Source organism: Lolium perenne, chromosome 6, assembly GCF_019359855.2.
Source record: "Lolium perenne isolate Kyuss_39 chromosome 6, Kyuss_2.0, whole genome shotgun sequence".
NCBI classification, from domain to species: domain Eukaryota; kingdom Viridiplantae; phylum Streptophyta; class Magnoliopsida; order Poales; family Poaceae; genus Lolium; species Lolium perenne.
Window position 1 is genome coordinate 13,311,977 of NC_067249.2, and position 17,397 is coordinate 13,329,373.

The 17,397-nt window shown below is 44.4% G+C and overlaps 1 protein-coding gene across 1 annotated transcript; it reads left to right on the forward strand.

The window, feature by feature from the left end:
* The first annotated feature begins 814 nt into the window (after positions 1–814).
* Positions 815–2,561, forward strand: LOC127308837 (WD repeat-containing protein RUP1-like). Its single transcript, XM_051339739.2, has one exon. The coding sequence runs from the start codon at positions 1,130–1,132 to the stop codon at positions 2,336–2,338; it is 1,209 nt and encodes a 402-aa protein (XP_051195699.1). The 5' UTR covers positions 815–1,129; the 3' UTR covers positions 2,339–2,561.
* The last annotated feature ends 14,836 nt before the right edge of the window (positions 2,562–17,397 follow it).

Sequence of the window (17,397 nt, forward strand, 5' to 3'; positions counted from 1 at the left end):
ACACTAAACTAATATATTGTGGGTAATCATTAAGACATATCATCCATTATGGACAATGACATCCACCTATGGCATTTGTTGTGTGTTTACTTGGATTATCTTAAGACCAGCCCTCTTAGGACTTTATGTCTCTTTCCTGGGCATGATATAAGATGTATCTTTACCGATTAACCGATTTTCTTGGCGCTTGGTGGTGCTAGTCGTATACAAAATATATTTCTTTAGGAAGTTACCTTGAATCATGACCAGTTGCCTCAACTTTATCCCGGTTTTGTGGAAGGATGAGTGGGATGTTTTTTTTGCGAGAAGGATGTGTGTGATGCTCTAGCAAGGGTCGGACCGAGTTCCTACTTTGCAAGAAGAAGGGAATTAATAATCGAGATGGAGAGTTGGCGACAATGAAAGGAGGAGAGAAGATTCTCAACTGAAAAGGAAAAATGAACTCTACCACCCACATGACTTGGAACTAGTCATTCTTGAGTTGCCACATCTAATCATTATATGGAGATCCTCTCACCCCCTTTTGTAATTGCAGGAATATGGTCCAAGCCAAATCGTTCTTAGCAGTGATTTAGAAATAGTTGCCTCTTAGTAGTTAGTAGTCTAAGGAATAGCAAAAAACCAAGCAAAGGTAAGAATGCCAAAACCTAGATACTACTCCTCCTTAGCTAGCTTGATAGCTTCAATTGGAAAGGAAGAAAAGCCTCGACACCGTGGACAGATAATGCAACACAAACTAAAAAGTACCGATGTATTAATGAGATATATGGGAATTAATCAGGGCACAACCGCCTGATAGCTAGCTAGCCGATGAAGCTGTGGATTAGGTTTGGCATTGCATTTGCAGAGGTAGCCACGACATGACCGCAACTCCCACCACAAAAACCTTTCTCTCTCGTTGCCTTCTTCATGTGGCTCTCCATTAGACCACCTCTCCCTCTCTCTAGGCAAGTGTTCCTGGTGGCAGCAATTAAGGCAGTTAGCTTAGGCTCAACCCCAAATAAACAAGAGCCACCAAACCTAAACCAAGAAAAAACCAAAGTTCATCATCACCACATGCACAAGTACACCATTCTACTTACTACTAGTAGCTTATTAGCTCTCGATCCATGTCCATGAGGAGCGTTCCATGACCAGCCCCTCCTCCCCCTCTTCTCCTCCCTCCACCTCCGGACACCAGCGCCGACGACATAGCCAAGAAGCCAACGACGACGACGAGGTCGACCACGGCATTACGTTTCCCGCGCGACCGGAGGAGGACGACGAGCTGTCTCCGCCTCGACTGGAATGGGACTTCCGGCTCGCGGCCACGGTGCCGTCCCCGGCGCTGGCAGGCGCGTCGGACGCCATCGGCAGCGTCGACTTCGACCCCGCCGGCCGCCTCCTCGCCACCGGCGGCATCGCGCGAAAGGTCCGGATATACACCGTCGCCGACTTCCTGCACCAGCCGACGTCTACTTCGTCGTCGTGTAGCCCCGCTGCGTGCATCTGCGTGCCGGCGAAGCTCAGCAGCGTGCGGTGGCGGCCCGAGGGAGGCGCGGTGGGGTGCGGCGACTACGACGGCGTCGTGACGGAGTACGACGCGGAGCGCGGCGTGGCGTCGTGGGAGCGGGACGAGCACGCGGGGCGGCGCGTGTGGGCGCTCGACTACGCGCCCCACGGCGCGTCCATGGCGGCGTCCGGTTCCGACGACCGCACGGCGCACGTCTGGGACCCGCGCGCCCCCTCCGGGACGTCGTGGGCCACGGCGCGGGCCGGTGGCGCGGTGCTGTGCGTCGAGTTCGACCCCGCCGGTGGTCCGCAGCTGGCCGTGGGCTCGGCGGACCGGCGCGCGGCCGTGTACGACGTGCGCGCGCTGGGCCACGGCGCGGTGGCGTCCATGGACGGGCACGCGCGCGCCGTCACGTACGTGCGCTGGGCGCCGGCGCGGAGGGTGGTGACGTCGGCCGCCGACGGGACGCACCGGCTGTGGGAGTGGCCGGCGACGGCAACGGCGGTGTCGGGCCCGGCGCGGGAGGTGCGGTCGTACAGCGGCCACGTGAGCGGGAGGAGCTTCGTGGGCATGGGCCTGTGGCGCGGGGCCGGGCTGGTGGCCAGCGGCTCCGAGTCCAACCACGTCTTCGTCTACGACCTCAGGTGGGCAAAGCCCGTCTGGGTCCACCCCTTCGGCCTCGCCGACAGCGACGCCGGCGGCGGCTTCGTCAGCGCCGTCGCGTGGCGGCAGGGCGACGCCGACGCCGGCGGAGGGGCGCTCGTCGCCGGCAGGTCCGACGGCGTGCTCAAGATGTTCACGTGCCAGCGCCGGACTGCTGATAACCCACAAGTCGACCACCAATAGCGCGCGAAGCCACGCTCCCTGTTTCTTCGGAACTGAACCAATAGCGCGTGTGTGTGATTCATTCTTCATGCCTTCCAATTTTTATGATTATACTACTTGATAGAGAGATTATTTCCATCTTCTTCTTTTTCTATTTCTCATTTTGTGACTTGGGTTCCTGACCAATTTTTATGTACGCACTGATCTATTTTTTAAGCAATAAAATTAAGAAATTCTTGACTCACTACACTGCCAATTTACTTTGACAGCTATCGTAAACTCCACAAAACAGAATCTAACTCCTCAGCCCAAGCTCCGGTTGCACGGCGCAGCGGTTCTTCAAGGTGAGGTTTGATTCCGGCTAGTATGAAGCCATTAGCTCGCTCGACTTGTCCATTGGATTGTGGATGAGCCACAGATGCAAGGTCAAGCCGGATTCCTACGTCACTGCAATAATCCTTTAGTTCTCCATGTGCGAAGTTTGTGCCATTATCTGTGATTATGTTGTGTGGGATGCCAAATCTCGTTACGAGGCTGCAAACAAATTTTAGTGCCGTAGCACCATCGACTTTTCTCACTGGCTTTGCCTCGATCCACTTACTGAACTTGTCAATAACGACTGAAAGGTACTCAAAACCGCCAGGAGATGATTTCTTTAATTTCCGACCATGTCGAGCCCCCAGACCGCGAACGGCCACATGATAGGGATGTTCTTCAACTCCTGAGCCGAAGCGTTTGGTTGAGTAGCATAATACTGACAACCTCGGCAAGTTTTCACGATCTTCTCAGCATCTTCTTTAGTTTTTAGCCAGTAAAAACCTTGCCGGAAAGCTTTTGCAACGAGGGACCTGGGAGCGGCGTGATGCCCGCAATCGCCTGCATGGATCTCTCTGAGGATTTTCGATGCCGTCTTGATTTGAGACACATTTCAAAAATACCCTGTTTGCGCTTTGTTTATAGAGCTGTCCATCAACTATTGTGTAGGATCTTGCTCGTCTGACGACCTGTCATGCGAGGACTTCGTCCTCTGGCAACTTCTTCTGGTCAATAAGGTAATCCAGGAAAGGTCGGGTCCAAGCCGGAGTGATTACCATCACCTCTTTAGCTGGAGACACCGCCACATCTGGGTTTCCCGGGTTAGCGCCCTTCACCGAGGGTGTCCGTAGATGCTCAAGGAAGATTCCAGGCGGAATGTGTTTCCAGCCGGATCCGAGCTTGGACTTCATATCTGAGGAAGCACTTGGTGATCTCGTCAACTTCGTCTCTGTAGGTCGCCATAATGGAGTTTCTGGCGTTCCAGGTTCTGGCTACTTGTTGTGCCACCAGGTCAGAATCTCCGCAACATATGATGTGCTTGATCCCGATTTCCTTAGCGATGCACAATCCGTGTAGCAAGGCCTCATATTCCGCCATGTTGTTTGTAGCTTCGAAGTGAGTCTACAGAACGTACTGCAGTTCTTCTCCGGTTGGTGACTTCAAGGTAACTCCAGCCCCCGAGCATTGATGTTGCTTGGATCCGTCAAAGTGCATGACCCAAGGTTCAGGTTCCGGCACAGGTGTGCCCTCCGGCGCTTCAGTCCAATCAACAAAAAAATCCGCCAAAATTTGGGACTCGATAGAGGTTCTGGCTTTGTAGTTGATGTCAAAGATAGAAAGTTCTATGCCCCACTTTGCTACACGCCCAGTTGCTTCGGAGTTGTTGATGATTGATTAACTTGGTCGCATTGATTTTTTGCTGAGCGCGGATTTTGTGACTTGGGTTCCTAACAATTTTTATTTTTATGTACGTACTGATCTAGATTTTAAGGAATAAAATTAACAAATTCTTGGCCTATTACACAACCAGGTTCCTTTTGACAGCTACCGTTGACCTTTTTTTCATATCTCAGCTCACATTGAAGTAACCTTTTGACATAAGCTTTTCTTTTTCGAGATGAGAAGCCCAACGGGTTTCCAGTTTTGTTTAAGAAACTGGAGTGTCAGTTATTACAAGGTTAATTAAGAACATAACACATACATGAATTGTTGACTAAAACAGAACCAACCCTCGACAAATATTAGGAAAAAGAAAAGGAAGATAATTTTAGATAGAATATAGGAAAAGTGACTCACACACAAAGGCCATGACATATTAACTTGTTTTAGCTCGGTTTCCTAGTAGAACGTGGAATTCTAGTGTACAAAAGTGGTTTCCAAATTTTGATATGAATATTTTTTGATCAAAGTCAACTCACCAACGTATTTTGCATTGACTTTTTGAATATTGAGTTGACTTTGACAAAAAAAAGTTCAAATCAAAATTCGGAAACCACTTTTATACACTAGAATTCCACGTTCTACTAGAAAACCGAGATAAAACAAGTTAATATGGCTTGCATATTGGTGTGTAGCTACCCATGCGGGTAGCAAGCTTCATCCCTTTTCATAAACATATTGAAATTTCATCCCGCCTATCTGATCCAAGGGAAGGAAGAGAGGTATACGCATGAGCGCTACGATCTACTACATGCATGTTCGAGGAGACACTACCAGAGCTTGAGCAAGGAGATGAACATGAACGCTACACAACTATCCGCTTTTCAGCAGCCATGACTTTGCCCGGAGATCTCACGCGCCACTTGTTCCATTCTCCTAGCCTCTTGAAGTAGAAACATTCTTAGCCCATCTTTCTGCAATTTTGCCCGGGGTTGCGCACTGGTTAATTAATAAAATGAAAAGAAAAAAAGAATAAATTTTGTAGGATCTCAATCTAAAGGAAGTCTTGTTTCTTGTTTTCCTACTAGCTTAGATAATATCAATAGATCCTATCATAATAGCTCTTGTAATCCTACCAAAATTATTACTAAACCAATCCATATATGACTCTCTAAAACCAGCCGGAATGGAGTTAATCCCTAGAGCAACACTTGTTATATTCCAAATATATTTTACTAGAGGACACAAAAAATTAAAAAATGTTCATGTGCCTCAGGATCATCGCAAAAACTCACATAGTTCTACCTTTTCACATCCTTTTTTGAGCAAGTTCACTTTGGTAAGAATTCTATTTCTCATCACTACCCAACAAAATTGTTTGATCCTCAAAGGTTATTTGAGGGTCCATTTAGCTTTATAAGGAAAATTGACACGCTTGACTATTAGAAAGGAGTACATATAATTAATAGGAAAAACCCATACTTGATCAAAAGCCAAGTTACCCTATGATCCTAACGGGACGAATTAACTTGACTACACAATTCTAAAAAAATTAACCACATTTCTTTCGTTTCATCTCTTAGAGATCTCATAAATTTGAGAAAATTGAACCCTGTAGTAAAGTGATGGGATTCGTAGCATAGAAAACAAAAAATTTCCTACCGCAAGAACGAAAACCAAACCAAGATACAATCTATGGTAGCAACGAGGGGATCACGAGACTAACCCTTGAAGATTTCCAAAGCCTACGAGATTAGATCTCGTTGTTGCAGAAGATGATCACTTGCCGCTTTCAAAAGCGCATAGAAGATCTTGATGGTGCCACAATCGGGCAGCACCTCCGTACTCGATCACACGTTCGGTGTTGATGAAGACGACGTCCTCCTCCCTGTTCCAGCGGCCAGCGGAAGTAGTAGATCCTCCTCGGAATCCTGGCAGCACGACAGCGTGGTGGCGGTGGTGGTGGAGAACTCCGGCAGGGCTTCGCCTATGCGTTGCGGGAGTATTATGTGGAGCAGGAGAGGCTAGGGTTTGGGGAGAGGGGAGGGGCACTTGGGCGCCGGCCCTTGGATGCCCAAGCCATGGGCAGCCCATCCCTCTCCTCCTCATTATATAGGTGGAACCCCAAGGGTTTGCCCAAAGTCTTCGAATAAGACCCCAACAGAAAAATTGACTTATGGACGAAACCTAGAGGGTCAGGGACTCTCCCCTTCCCCCTTTACTTGGCCGGCCAAGGAGGTGGAGTCCACCATGGACTCCACCCTCCCACTTGGTTGGCTGGTTAGGGTTTGTGGAGTCCCTCCGGGACTCCTCCTTCCGTAGTGATTTATTCCGGATAATTCTAGAAACCACCTTCCATAAATTCACCGGATCATTTCCAAACTTGGAAAGTGACTTCCTATATATGAATATTATTCTCCGGACCATTCCGGAACTCCTCGTGATGTCATGGATCCCATCTGAGACTCCGAACAAAACTTCGAACTCCATTCCATATTCCATATCTACTTAAACGACATCAAACCTTAAGTGTATAACCCTACGGTTCGTGAACTATGCAGACATGGTTGAGACTTCTCTCCGACCAATAACCAATAGTGGGATCTGGAGATCCATAATGGCTCCCACATATTCAACGATCACTTAGTGATCGATTGAATCATTTACATACGATACCGATTCCTTTTGTCACGTGATATTTTACTTGTCCGTGGTTTGATCATCGGTATCTCTATACCTTGTTCAACCTCGTCTCATGACAAGTACTCTTTACCGTGGTATGTCATCTCTTATGAACCATTCATACGCTTGCAAGCTAATTAGACGACATTCCACCGAGAGGGTCCAGAGTATATCTATCCGTCATCAGGATGGACAATATTCCACTCTTGATCCATATGCCTCAACTCATACTTTCCGAATACTTAATCCCACCTTTATAACCACCCATTTACGCAGTGGCGTTTGATGTAATCAAAATATCCTTCCGGCATAAGTGATTTACATGATCTCATGGTCGAAGGACTAGGTAACTATGTATTGAAAGCTTATAGCAAATGAACTTAATGACGTGATCTTATGCTACGCTTAATTGGGTGTGTCCATTACATTATTCATCAATGACATAACCTTGTTATTAATAACATCCAATGTTCATGATCACGAAACCATGATCATATATTAATCAACAAGCTAGTTATTCAACAGGCTTACTAGGGACTCCTTGTTGTTTACATAACACACATGTATCAATGTTTCGGTTAATACAATTATAGCATGGTATGTGATAACCCACAAGTATAGGGGATCGCAACAGTCTTCGAGGGAAGTAAAACCCAAATTTATTGATTCGACACAAGGGGAGGTAAAGAATAATTATAAGCCTTAACAACTGAGTTGTCAATTCAGCTGCACCTGGAAAAGCACTAGTAACAGGGGTGATGTGAAAGCAGCAGTAATATGAGAGCAATAGTAATAAAGAATACGTTGGTAGTAGCAATAACACAGGAGCAATGGCACCAGAAAATAGTTGATACTACTTCCAATGACATATAGAACAAGTATATGATGATGAGAGATGGACCGGGGTTCCCAACGATCTACACTAGTGGTAACTCTCCAATAATAAGTAACAAGTGTTGGGTGAACAAATTACAGTTGGGCAATTGATAGGATTCAAAGTATTAAGTTAGAACATCAAGATTATTAATTATGTAGGCATGTTTTCCATATATAGTCATACGTGCTCGCAATGAGAAACTTGTACAACATCTTTTGTCCTACCAGCCGGTGGAAGTCGGACCTCTAGGGAATCTGCTGGATATTAAGGTACTCCTTTTAATAGAGTACCGGAGCAAAGCATTAACACTCCGTGAAAACATGTGATCCTCACATCACCGCCATCCCCTCCGGTTGTCCCGATTTCTGTCACTTCGGGGCCTTTGGTTCCGGACAGTGACATGTGCATACAACTTGTAGATACAATCTAAGCAATAAGTATAGAGCTTAAATCTACGATCATGCACTCGGGCCCTAGTGACAAGCATTAATCATAACAAGATTGCAGCAACAATAACTTCACAAACTTTATAGATAGACTAATCATAATGTATCATCCATCGGATCCCAACAAACACAACACCGATTACATCAGATAGATCTCAATCATGTAAGGCAGCTCATGAGATCATTGTATTGAAGTACATGGGATAAAGAGTACCAACTAGCTACTGCTAGAACCCGTAGTCCATGGGGGAACTACTCACGGAGCATGATGGAGGCGGTGGCGTCGATGGAGATGGCTTCCGGGGGCACTTCCCCGTCCCGGCAGGGTGCCGGAACAGAGACTTCTGTCCCCCGAATTGGAGTTTCGCGATGGCGGCGGCGCCCCTGGAGTCTTTCTGGAGTTTCGTCAAAAGGTATCGAGTTTTTAGGTCGAAAGGGCTTATATAGGCGAAGAGGCGGCGCAGGAGGGGCAACAGGGTGCCCTCCCCATAGGCCGGCGCGGCCAGGGGCTGGCCCGCGCGGCCCTACTGTGTGGGGGCCCCAGGCCTCCCCTCTGACTCCCCTTCGGTGTCCTGGTCCGTCTCGGTGAATTATGATGTTTGGTCTTCGTTTCGTCGAATTCCGAGAATATTGCCCGAACAGCCTTTCTGGAACCAAAAACAGCAGAAAACAGGAACTGGCACTGTGGCATCTTGTTAATAGATTAGTTCCGGAAAACGCATAAAAAACATTATAAAGTGCGAGCAAAACATGTAAGTATTGTCATAAAACAAGCATGGAACATCAGAAATTATGGATACGTTGGAGACGTATCAGCATCCCCAAGCTTAGTTCCTACTCGTCCTCGAGTAGGTAAACGATAAAAAGAATAATTTATGTAGTGATATGCTACTTACATAACCTTGGTCATACTATTACAAAGCATATGAAATGAATGAAGTGACTCAAGGCAATGATTTATAGTTGCTAACAAATAGATAACATATAGCAAAACTTTTCATGAAGAGTACTTTCAAGACAAGCATCAAAGCCTTGCATAAGAGTTAACTCATAAAGCAATAGATTCAGAGTAAAGGCATCGAAGCAACACAAAAGAAGATATAAGTTTCAGCGGTTGCTTTCAACTTTCAACATGCATATCTCATGGATAATTGTCAACATAAAGTAATATGATGAATGCAAATAAGCAAGTATGTAAGAATCAATGCACAGTTAACACAAGTGTTTGCTTCTTAAGGTGGAAGGAAGTAGGTAAACTGACTCTACATAAAGTAAAAGAATGGCCCTTCAAAGAGGGAAGCATCGATTGTTATGTTTGTGCTAGAGCTTTCATTTTGAAAACATAAAGAGAGCATAAAAATAACATTTTGAGAGGTGTTTGTTGTTGTCAACGAATGGTAGTGGACACTCTAACCCCCTTGCCAAACAGACTTTCGAAGAGCGGCTCCCATGATGTAGTTTATTTTTATTTTTGGGTGGCACTCCTTCCAACCTTTACTTTCACAAACCATGGCTAACCGAATCCACGGGTGCCTGCCAACAATCTCATACCATGAAGGAGTGCCCTTTTATTTTAGTTTTATTATGATGACACTCCTCCCCACCTTTGCTTACTCAAGCCATGGCTAACCGAATCCTTCGGGTGCCGTCCAACAATCACATACCATGGAGGAGTGTCTATTTTGGTTAATTAATTTGGGACTGGGAATCCCATTGCCAGCTCTTTTTGCAAAATTATTGGATAAGCGGATGAAGCCACTAGTCCATTGGTGAAAGTTGCCCAACAAGATTGAAAGATAAACACCACATACTTCCTCATGAGCTATAAAACATTGACACAAATCAGAGGTAATAAATTTTGAATTGTTTAAAGGTAGCACTCAAGCAATTTACTTTGGAATGGCGGAGAAATACCATGTAGTAGGTAGGTATGGTGGACACAAATGGCATAGGTTTTGGCTCAAGGTTTTGGATGCACGAGAAGCATTTCCTCTCAGTACAAGGCTTAGGCTAGCAAGGTTGTTTGAAGCAAACACAAGTATGAACCGACAAAGAAACTTACATAAAAACATATTGCAAGCATTATAATACTCTACACTGTCTTCCTTGTTGCTCAAACACTTTTACCAGAAAATATCTAGACCTTAAGAGAGACCAATCATGCAAACCAATTTTAACAAGCTCTACAGTAGTTCTCCACTAATAGGTTTAAACTACATGAAAAAACTTAATCATGATCAACTTGAGAGCTCAAAACAATTGCCAAGTGTCAAATTATCCAAGACAATATGAGGCATTTTCTGTTTTCAACCAAATAACCATAAGTGCTGTAGCTTCCAACTTTTATCATTGAACATTAAAAGTAAAACGAAGAACAAGTGTTCATATGAAAAAGCGGAGCATGTCTCTCTCCCACACAAGGATTGCTAGGATCCGATCTTATTCAAACAAAAACAAAAATAAAAGCACACAGACGCTCCAAGTAAAGCACATAAGATGTGACCGAATAAAAATATAGTTTCAATAGAAGAAACCTGATAATGTTGATGAAGAAGGGGATGCCTTGGGCATCCCCAAGCTTAAACGCTTGAGTCTTCTTGAAATATGCAGGGATGAACCACGGGGGCATCCCCAAGCTTAGACTTTTCACTCTTCTTGATCATATATCATCCTCCTCTCTTGACCCTTGAAAACTTCCTTCACACCAAACTTCTCATAAACTTCATTAGAGGGGTTAGTACTCAAAAAACTTGAATCCACCTTGGTCTCTCATCAGAAGGTTGGCATGGGTAGCTAATCCATTCTTCCTCCTTTTGTTCATCACTCTCCTCTTCTTTTTCATCCAATGAGCTCTCAGGTTCATCAATTTCCTCCTCTTTTTCATCCAATGAGCTTTCAGGTTCATCAATTTCTTCTTTCACAGGTTCCTGCAAATTGTGAGTGCATTCTTGTGCATTAATGAGTCTCTCTTTATAATCAATGATATAAGGATTATCAGTGTAACTTTCATTGCAAAAATTAAGGATAGAAGAGACATAATCTTTAAGGTCCTTACAAACAACACAAGTTTCATAATTTTTAACCATGAAGGATTCTATCTCGGAGGCTCCCATAAATAAGACAAATTGTTCTACCTCTTCGAACCCAAGATGAATATTGTTATTCCAATTGTAGTTCTTAATTAAAACTTCTTCACTAAAGCCACATTGAAATTTCAGATGTTTAGTGTCCTCTTTAGAGCAACAATTTATATCATGGCGTTTAAGCAAGATTTTAGCAATTGTATTCAATTTTTCTATCATAGCACTCATTACTTTACCAGTTCTTGATTCTCTATAATTATTATAATATTCTATAAGCTCGAAGTAGGTTATGGGTTCTCCCATAGCAGCAGTTTTTAATTTTTAGGTTTTTCAAATTTTTATGGATTTTTGGGTATATGAGAAAAATAAAACAAGACAAAAAGAAACTAAGCAAAAGTAAACTAGGAAAAATAATACTAGACAGAAATAAACTAAGCACAAATAAACTAAACAAAAGTAAACTAAGCAAAACAAAATAAAATAAAGTAAAACAGAGAGAGAGGTAGAGTGTACTCCCCAGGTGAACTTATGAGTAGAGCTATGCCTCCCCGGCAACGGCGCCAGAAAATAGTCTTGATAACCCACAAGTATAGGGGATCGCAACAGTCTTCGAGGGAAGTAAAACCCAAATTTATTGATTCGACACAAGGGGAGGTAAAGAATACTTATAAGTCTTAACAACTGAGTTGTCAATTCAGCTGCACCTGGAAAAGCACTAGTAACAGGGGTGATGTGAAAGCAACAGTAATATGAGAGCAATAGTAACAGTAACACAGTAGCAGTAGCAATAACACAGGAGCAATGGCACCAGAAAATAGTTGATACTACTTCCAATGACATATAGAACAAGTATATGATGATGAGAGATGGACCGGGGTTCCCAACGATCTACACTAGTGGTAACTCTCCAATAACAAGTAACAAGTGTTGGGTGAACAAATTACAGTTGGGCAATTGATAGGATTCAAAGCATTAAGTTAGAACATCAAGACTATTAATTATGTAGGCATGTTTTCCATATATAGTCATACATGCTCGCAATGAGAAACTTGTACAACATCTTTTGTCCTACCAGCCGGTGGCAGCCGGGCCTCTAGGGAATCTACTGGATATTAAGGTACTCCTTTTAATAGAGTACCGGAGCAAAGCATTAACACTCCGTGAAAATATGTGATCCTCACATCACCGCCATCCCCTCCGGTTGTCCCGATTTCTGTCACTTCGGGGCGTTTGGTTCCGGACAGTGACATGTGCATACAACTTGTAGATACAATCTAAGCAATAAGTATAGAGCTTAAATCTAAGATCATGCCACTCGGGCCCTAGTGACAAGCATTAAGCATAACAAGATTGCAGCAACAATAACTTCACAAACTTTATAGATAGACTAATCATAATGTATCATCCATCGGATCCCAACAAACACAACACCGATTACATCAGATAGATCTCAATCATGCAAGGCAGCTCATGAGATCATTGTATTGAAGTACATGGGATAGAGAGTACCAACTAGCTACTGCTAGAACCCGTAGTCCATGGGGGAACTACTCACGGAGCATGATGGAGGCGGTGGCGTCGATGGAGATGGCTTCCGGGGGCACTTCCCCGTCCCGGCAGGGTGCCGGAACAGAGACTTCTGTACCCCGAATTGGAGTTTCGCGATGGCGGCGGCGCCCCTGGAGTCTTTCTGGAGTTTCGTCAAAAGGTATCGAGTTTTTAGGTCGAAAGGGCTTATATAGGCGAAGAGGCGGCGCAGGAGGGGCAACAGGGTGCCCTCCCCATAGGCCGGCGCGGCCAGGGGCTGGCCCGCGCGGCCGTACTGTGTGGGGGCCCTGGCCTCCCCTCTGACTCCCCTTCGGTGTCCTGGTCCGTCTCGGTGAATTATGATGTTTGGTCTTCGTTTCGTCGAATTCCGAGAATATTGCCCGAACAGCCTTTCTGGAACCAAAAACAGCAGAAAACAGGAACTGGCACTGTGGCATCTTGTTAATAGGTTAGTTCCGGAAAACGCATAAAAACATTATAAAGTGCGAGCAAAACATGTAAGTATTGTCATAAAACAAGCATGGAACATCAGAAATTATGGATACGTTGGAGACGTATCAGTATGCAAACATTATCATAAACACAAAGATATATTATAATAACCATTTTATTATTGCCTCTTGGGCATATCTCCAACATAAAGACCGTGTTAACTGTAACATTATGACTATAACAAAGATTATACAAGCGAGGGAAACTTTGGCAATATTGGTTTGTGACCAATCCAACAATCCTCCCAAAATCAAGTCTTTCTACCATCACCGGTCACTCTCTTGCAAAGGCTATAGTAAACATGTTTAACAGAAACCAAACCAGACAAGAAATGTGAACGGGATTTGATTTACATTGAGTAAAAGTACCTTTCCTGAAATATTTTGCTCTAACCAAATCATGACACAAACCCTCTTCATTTTATAACCTTCAAATCCATTTACATAGGAGGCGGGCATTCTTAAGGTAAAGATTTGTCACCCCAAGCGCCCCTTGATCTTTTGGTCAACAACCATCGATCCATTTGACTAAGTGATATTTTTTAACAATTTTTTATTTATTTCCAAAGCATACGAGCCCGAAAGAAATAACATCTTTACATGACTCCCTTTGGCATAGTAAAGGACGAAAATCATATAGCTATGAACTTTACTTAGTGGTGGCTCAATCAAAATCAATCTAGATCTTGTTGAAGTGTGATTACCTTTCCAACTAGAATTTTCCTTTTATGTTAATCACTATTTTGCAAAGGTTTGTAATGCGCGGGGACCTCCAAGTATCTAAAAGGGAAATCTACTTTTTGCAAGTAAAAAAATATGGGTGTACGTGGCTTGCTTATCAACAACCACCCCCCAAAAAGAAACCTAGCTTTTATGAAAGTTAATTTTAATTGTGTAAGTTGCTCAAAAATACATAAAATAATTGTAGGTTTCCCGTACTTTCTGAACATATTCAAACATAAATATAACATCATCGTCATACGAAGTAATGGATATTCCATCATCCAACAAATCAACTACTAAGCATATAGTCTGACCACCATCTTGAGCTCTTCTAACTAAAAGAACTAAAACTTCAGCAGCAATATTAAACAATAGAGGAGAGAAAGGGCCTCATTGTCTTATGCCGCTACTCGTTTAGAAATAAGGACCCAAATTATCATTAATCATTATACATACTTTGCCATTATTAACTACTCCATTCGTCAATTAAACAAATTATTCCGGTAACTCCTTCATATCTAACGTAGGAAACATGAACTTCCAATTGCCTGTGTCGTAAGCTTTTTGAAATCAACCTTAAAGAAAACTCAAGACTTTTTTCTCTTCGCGTAGAATTTAATTTATTTTATTTTCAAATAATATCTATATAATTATTGTTCTTGACATGAAAAAATAATCTTATCAACAACAGCAGAAGCTGTTCTGATCGACAAGGTTAATCTGAGCCGCCAAAAGTGTAGGCAAGGGACCAGATTGGCCTCAGTGTGATGTGGGAGCACATCCATTGAGAATTGGTTATTTACCCAAAACTTCACCATCCTTGGATCATCTACCCAAAGTTCATTGTACATTGGTAAATAACCCATCAAGGACTTGAAAGCAATATAACAATTACAGCAGGATCCTAACTAGAGCTGCTCATGATTCACGTAACTGCTTAAGAATAGGATCGATCAGATCGAAACCCACCAGTTCAGCATACCGCAGACTTTCGCATGGAGTCAGCGTCGTTCGCGGCGGCGGATCAACACCTCGGCCGCCGACGTCTCATAGTCGTTCCGATGCCGTCAACTTTCATCAACATCGTCCGCTCGCGATCACCGCTGTTGTCGGTGTCCGCCTGTACGTCCTGCCGCCGTGTGCCTTGACCGTAGCATCCCGCTGCCATGCACATGTATATGTCCCTGATTCCATCTTATACTTCATCAGAATGGACGGGCATACCAGCCAACAAGAAGACATTAGTTTTTTAATTCGTGAAAACATTGAGTTTGGACAAGCACCGTGCCCACCAAAATCCATGCTAGTTAATCAAGGTCCAATCGATCTGGGCTATATGCACCTCTCCAAGGAGCATCCAGCTGAACAATTTCTTTAGTTAGATAGCTATGCAGGTTGTCCTTGTAGATTATATATTTGGAGGATGGAGGAGAGCAAGAGCGTTAGGTGCGAACTTTTTTTTAACCTCATGTACGATGTGAACTGGTTTTAATCCAATCCAGGAGTACACTTAATGAATAGCTCTAATTAGGGTCCTGTTGTAGTTCTTTTTTACTCTAAAGTCCCTATTGGGTATTTTGCCAATGTACAATGAACATTGGGTAGATGATCCAAGGATGGTGAAGTTTTTGGTAAATAACCAATTCTCCCTTCTTATTTTCTATTTCTCTTTTTTTCTTTTCTTTTGCTGTTTCTTTTCTATTTCTTTTTTTCTTTTCTGTTTCTTTTCTTTTGTTGTTTCTTTTCTATTTCTTGTTTGTTTCTTTTCTTTTTTCTTTTTATGTTCCTTTTCTTTTAAGTTTCCCGCCACGACGCCGCGCGTGGGAGAAAAAAAGGCGGGAAAGAAAGGGGCGGGAATAAAATTTTATTACGATTGAACTCGAATTAAAAGTACATAGCTCAACTGAAAATTAAGATACATGGTCAGATTTGACTGTTGGAGTCATTCAGTCATACTCGTGCCTAGCCCTATAGTACTCGCCACTATAGTCGTCGTAGTCGCCGTCATCATCGTCGCTGGCATCGGGGTCGCGGTAGTCGAACCTCGGCGGGAGAGCACGCGTGGGTTGGGACTGAGGGTAGCGCAGGCGGGGGCCACGGTAGGCCATGACGCCCTGGAGAGTCCGGCCGCGCCACCACGGCCGACGGCCGGCCTCGTTGAAGTTCGAAGGAGGCGGGCCGCCCTCCTCGTGCCTGGCAAGCGCCCTCTCACGCCGATTGAGGAAGAAGCTTTCCCAAGTCGGGCTGTAGTCGGGATGCCACTGGGGATTCCTCCGCTGCTCTGGCGTGAGCTCTAAGTAGTAGTGGTTCGGGATGGCCATCTCGCGCGCCACACCTAGAGGGACTGGAGGGACCGGTACGCCTCCGACGCTTAGCAACCAGCCGGTCGGGACGCGGTACCCCGGCGGGCAGGGGTAGCTCGAGACGCAAAGCGCCTCCGCCTCCCGGAGAGTTAGAGATACGATGGAAGCCATGGGAGAGAATGATGAGGTTTGCAGATATGAGTCTAGATGTGATATGTAAATGGAGGCCAAGCCTACATATATATAGTGAAAAAATGGCGGGAAGACAGAGGCAGGAACAGGTGGAAAGCGCGGGAAGAAAACAGGCGGGAACGCAATGGCGCGGCAAACCTTTAGTACCGGCTGGTGGGTGCAACCAGTACTAAAGGTGGTTTTTCTGTCATGTAACAAAACTGTCGGTGGGATAAGGACGCGTGGGTAACTTTTAGTACCGGCTGGTGGGTGCAACCGGTTCTAAAGGTGGTTTTTCTGTCATGTAACAAAAGTGTCGGTGGGATAAGGACGCGTGGGTAACCTTTAGTACCGGCTGGTGGGTGCAACCGGTACTAAAGTTGTCGGCAGGATAAGGACGCCCTGCTCGATGAGATAAAACATGTAGCGCACGACGCCCTGTCGGAGGAAGAAGACAATGTAGAAGCGGCGTCGTTCCTATAAAAGGAGCATCGATACGCCATGGCAAGCAGCTCAACAAGCCAACATGGATGGAGAGTTTCATCACCATGGATGGAGGAAAGGGTTGGGAAATCTCCCGTGACGGAACTTGTCGAAGATGCCCTTGGTGCACACGCCCTATGGCATCTTCGAAAGTTCCGCCTCGGAAAAATTTCCCTGCAAGCCCGTGAAAGACTCCATCTCCTCTAACAATGTTGGGGAAAGGGTTGGGAAATCTCCTGTGGCGGAACTTCTCGAATATGCCCTTGGTGCACATGCCCTATATATGGCATATTCGGAAGTTCCGCCTCGGAAAAATTTCCCTGCAAGCCTGTATGTTAATATCTTACACAAGCCAACCATCTTCATTGTTAATATCTTACATACAGTAACATCATTACACAAAAGTGATTTCCATATTGAGATACACAAGTTATGATCCCTATCTAGCTAGTCTTCTGAGTTTTCTTCGTCTGTTTTCCTTTCTTCTGACTGCGACGCAACCATGGACAATCTTCATTGTTTAAGATGATGCTTGGGTCATTTTTTACCTTGAAGGGTGGAATATCATCAAACTTATT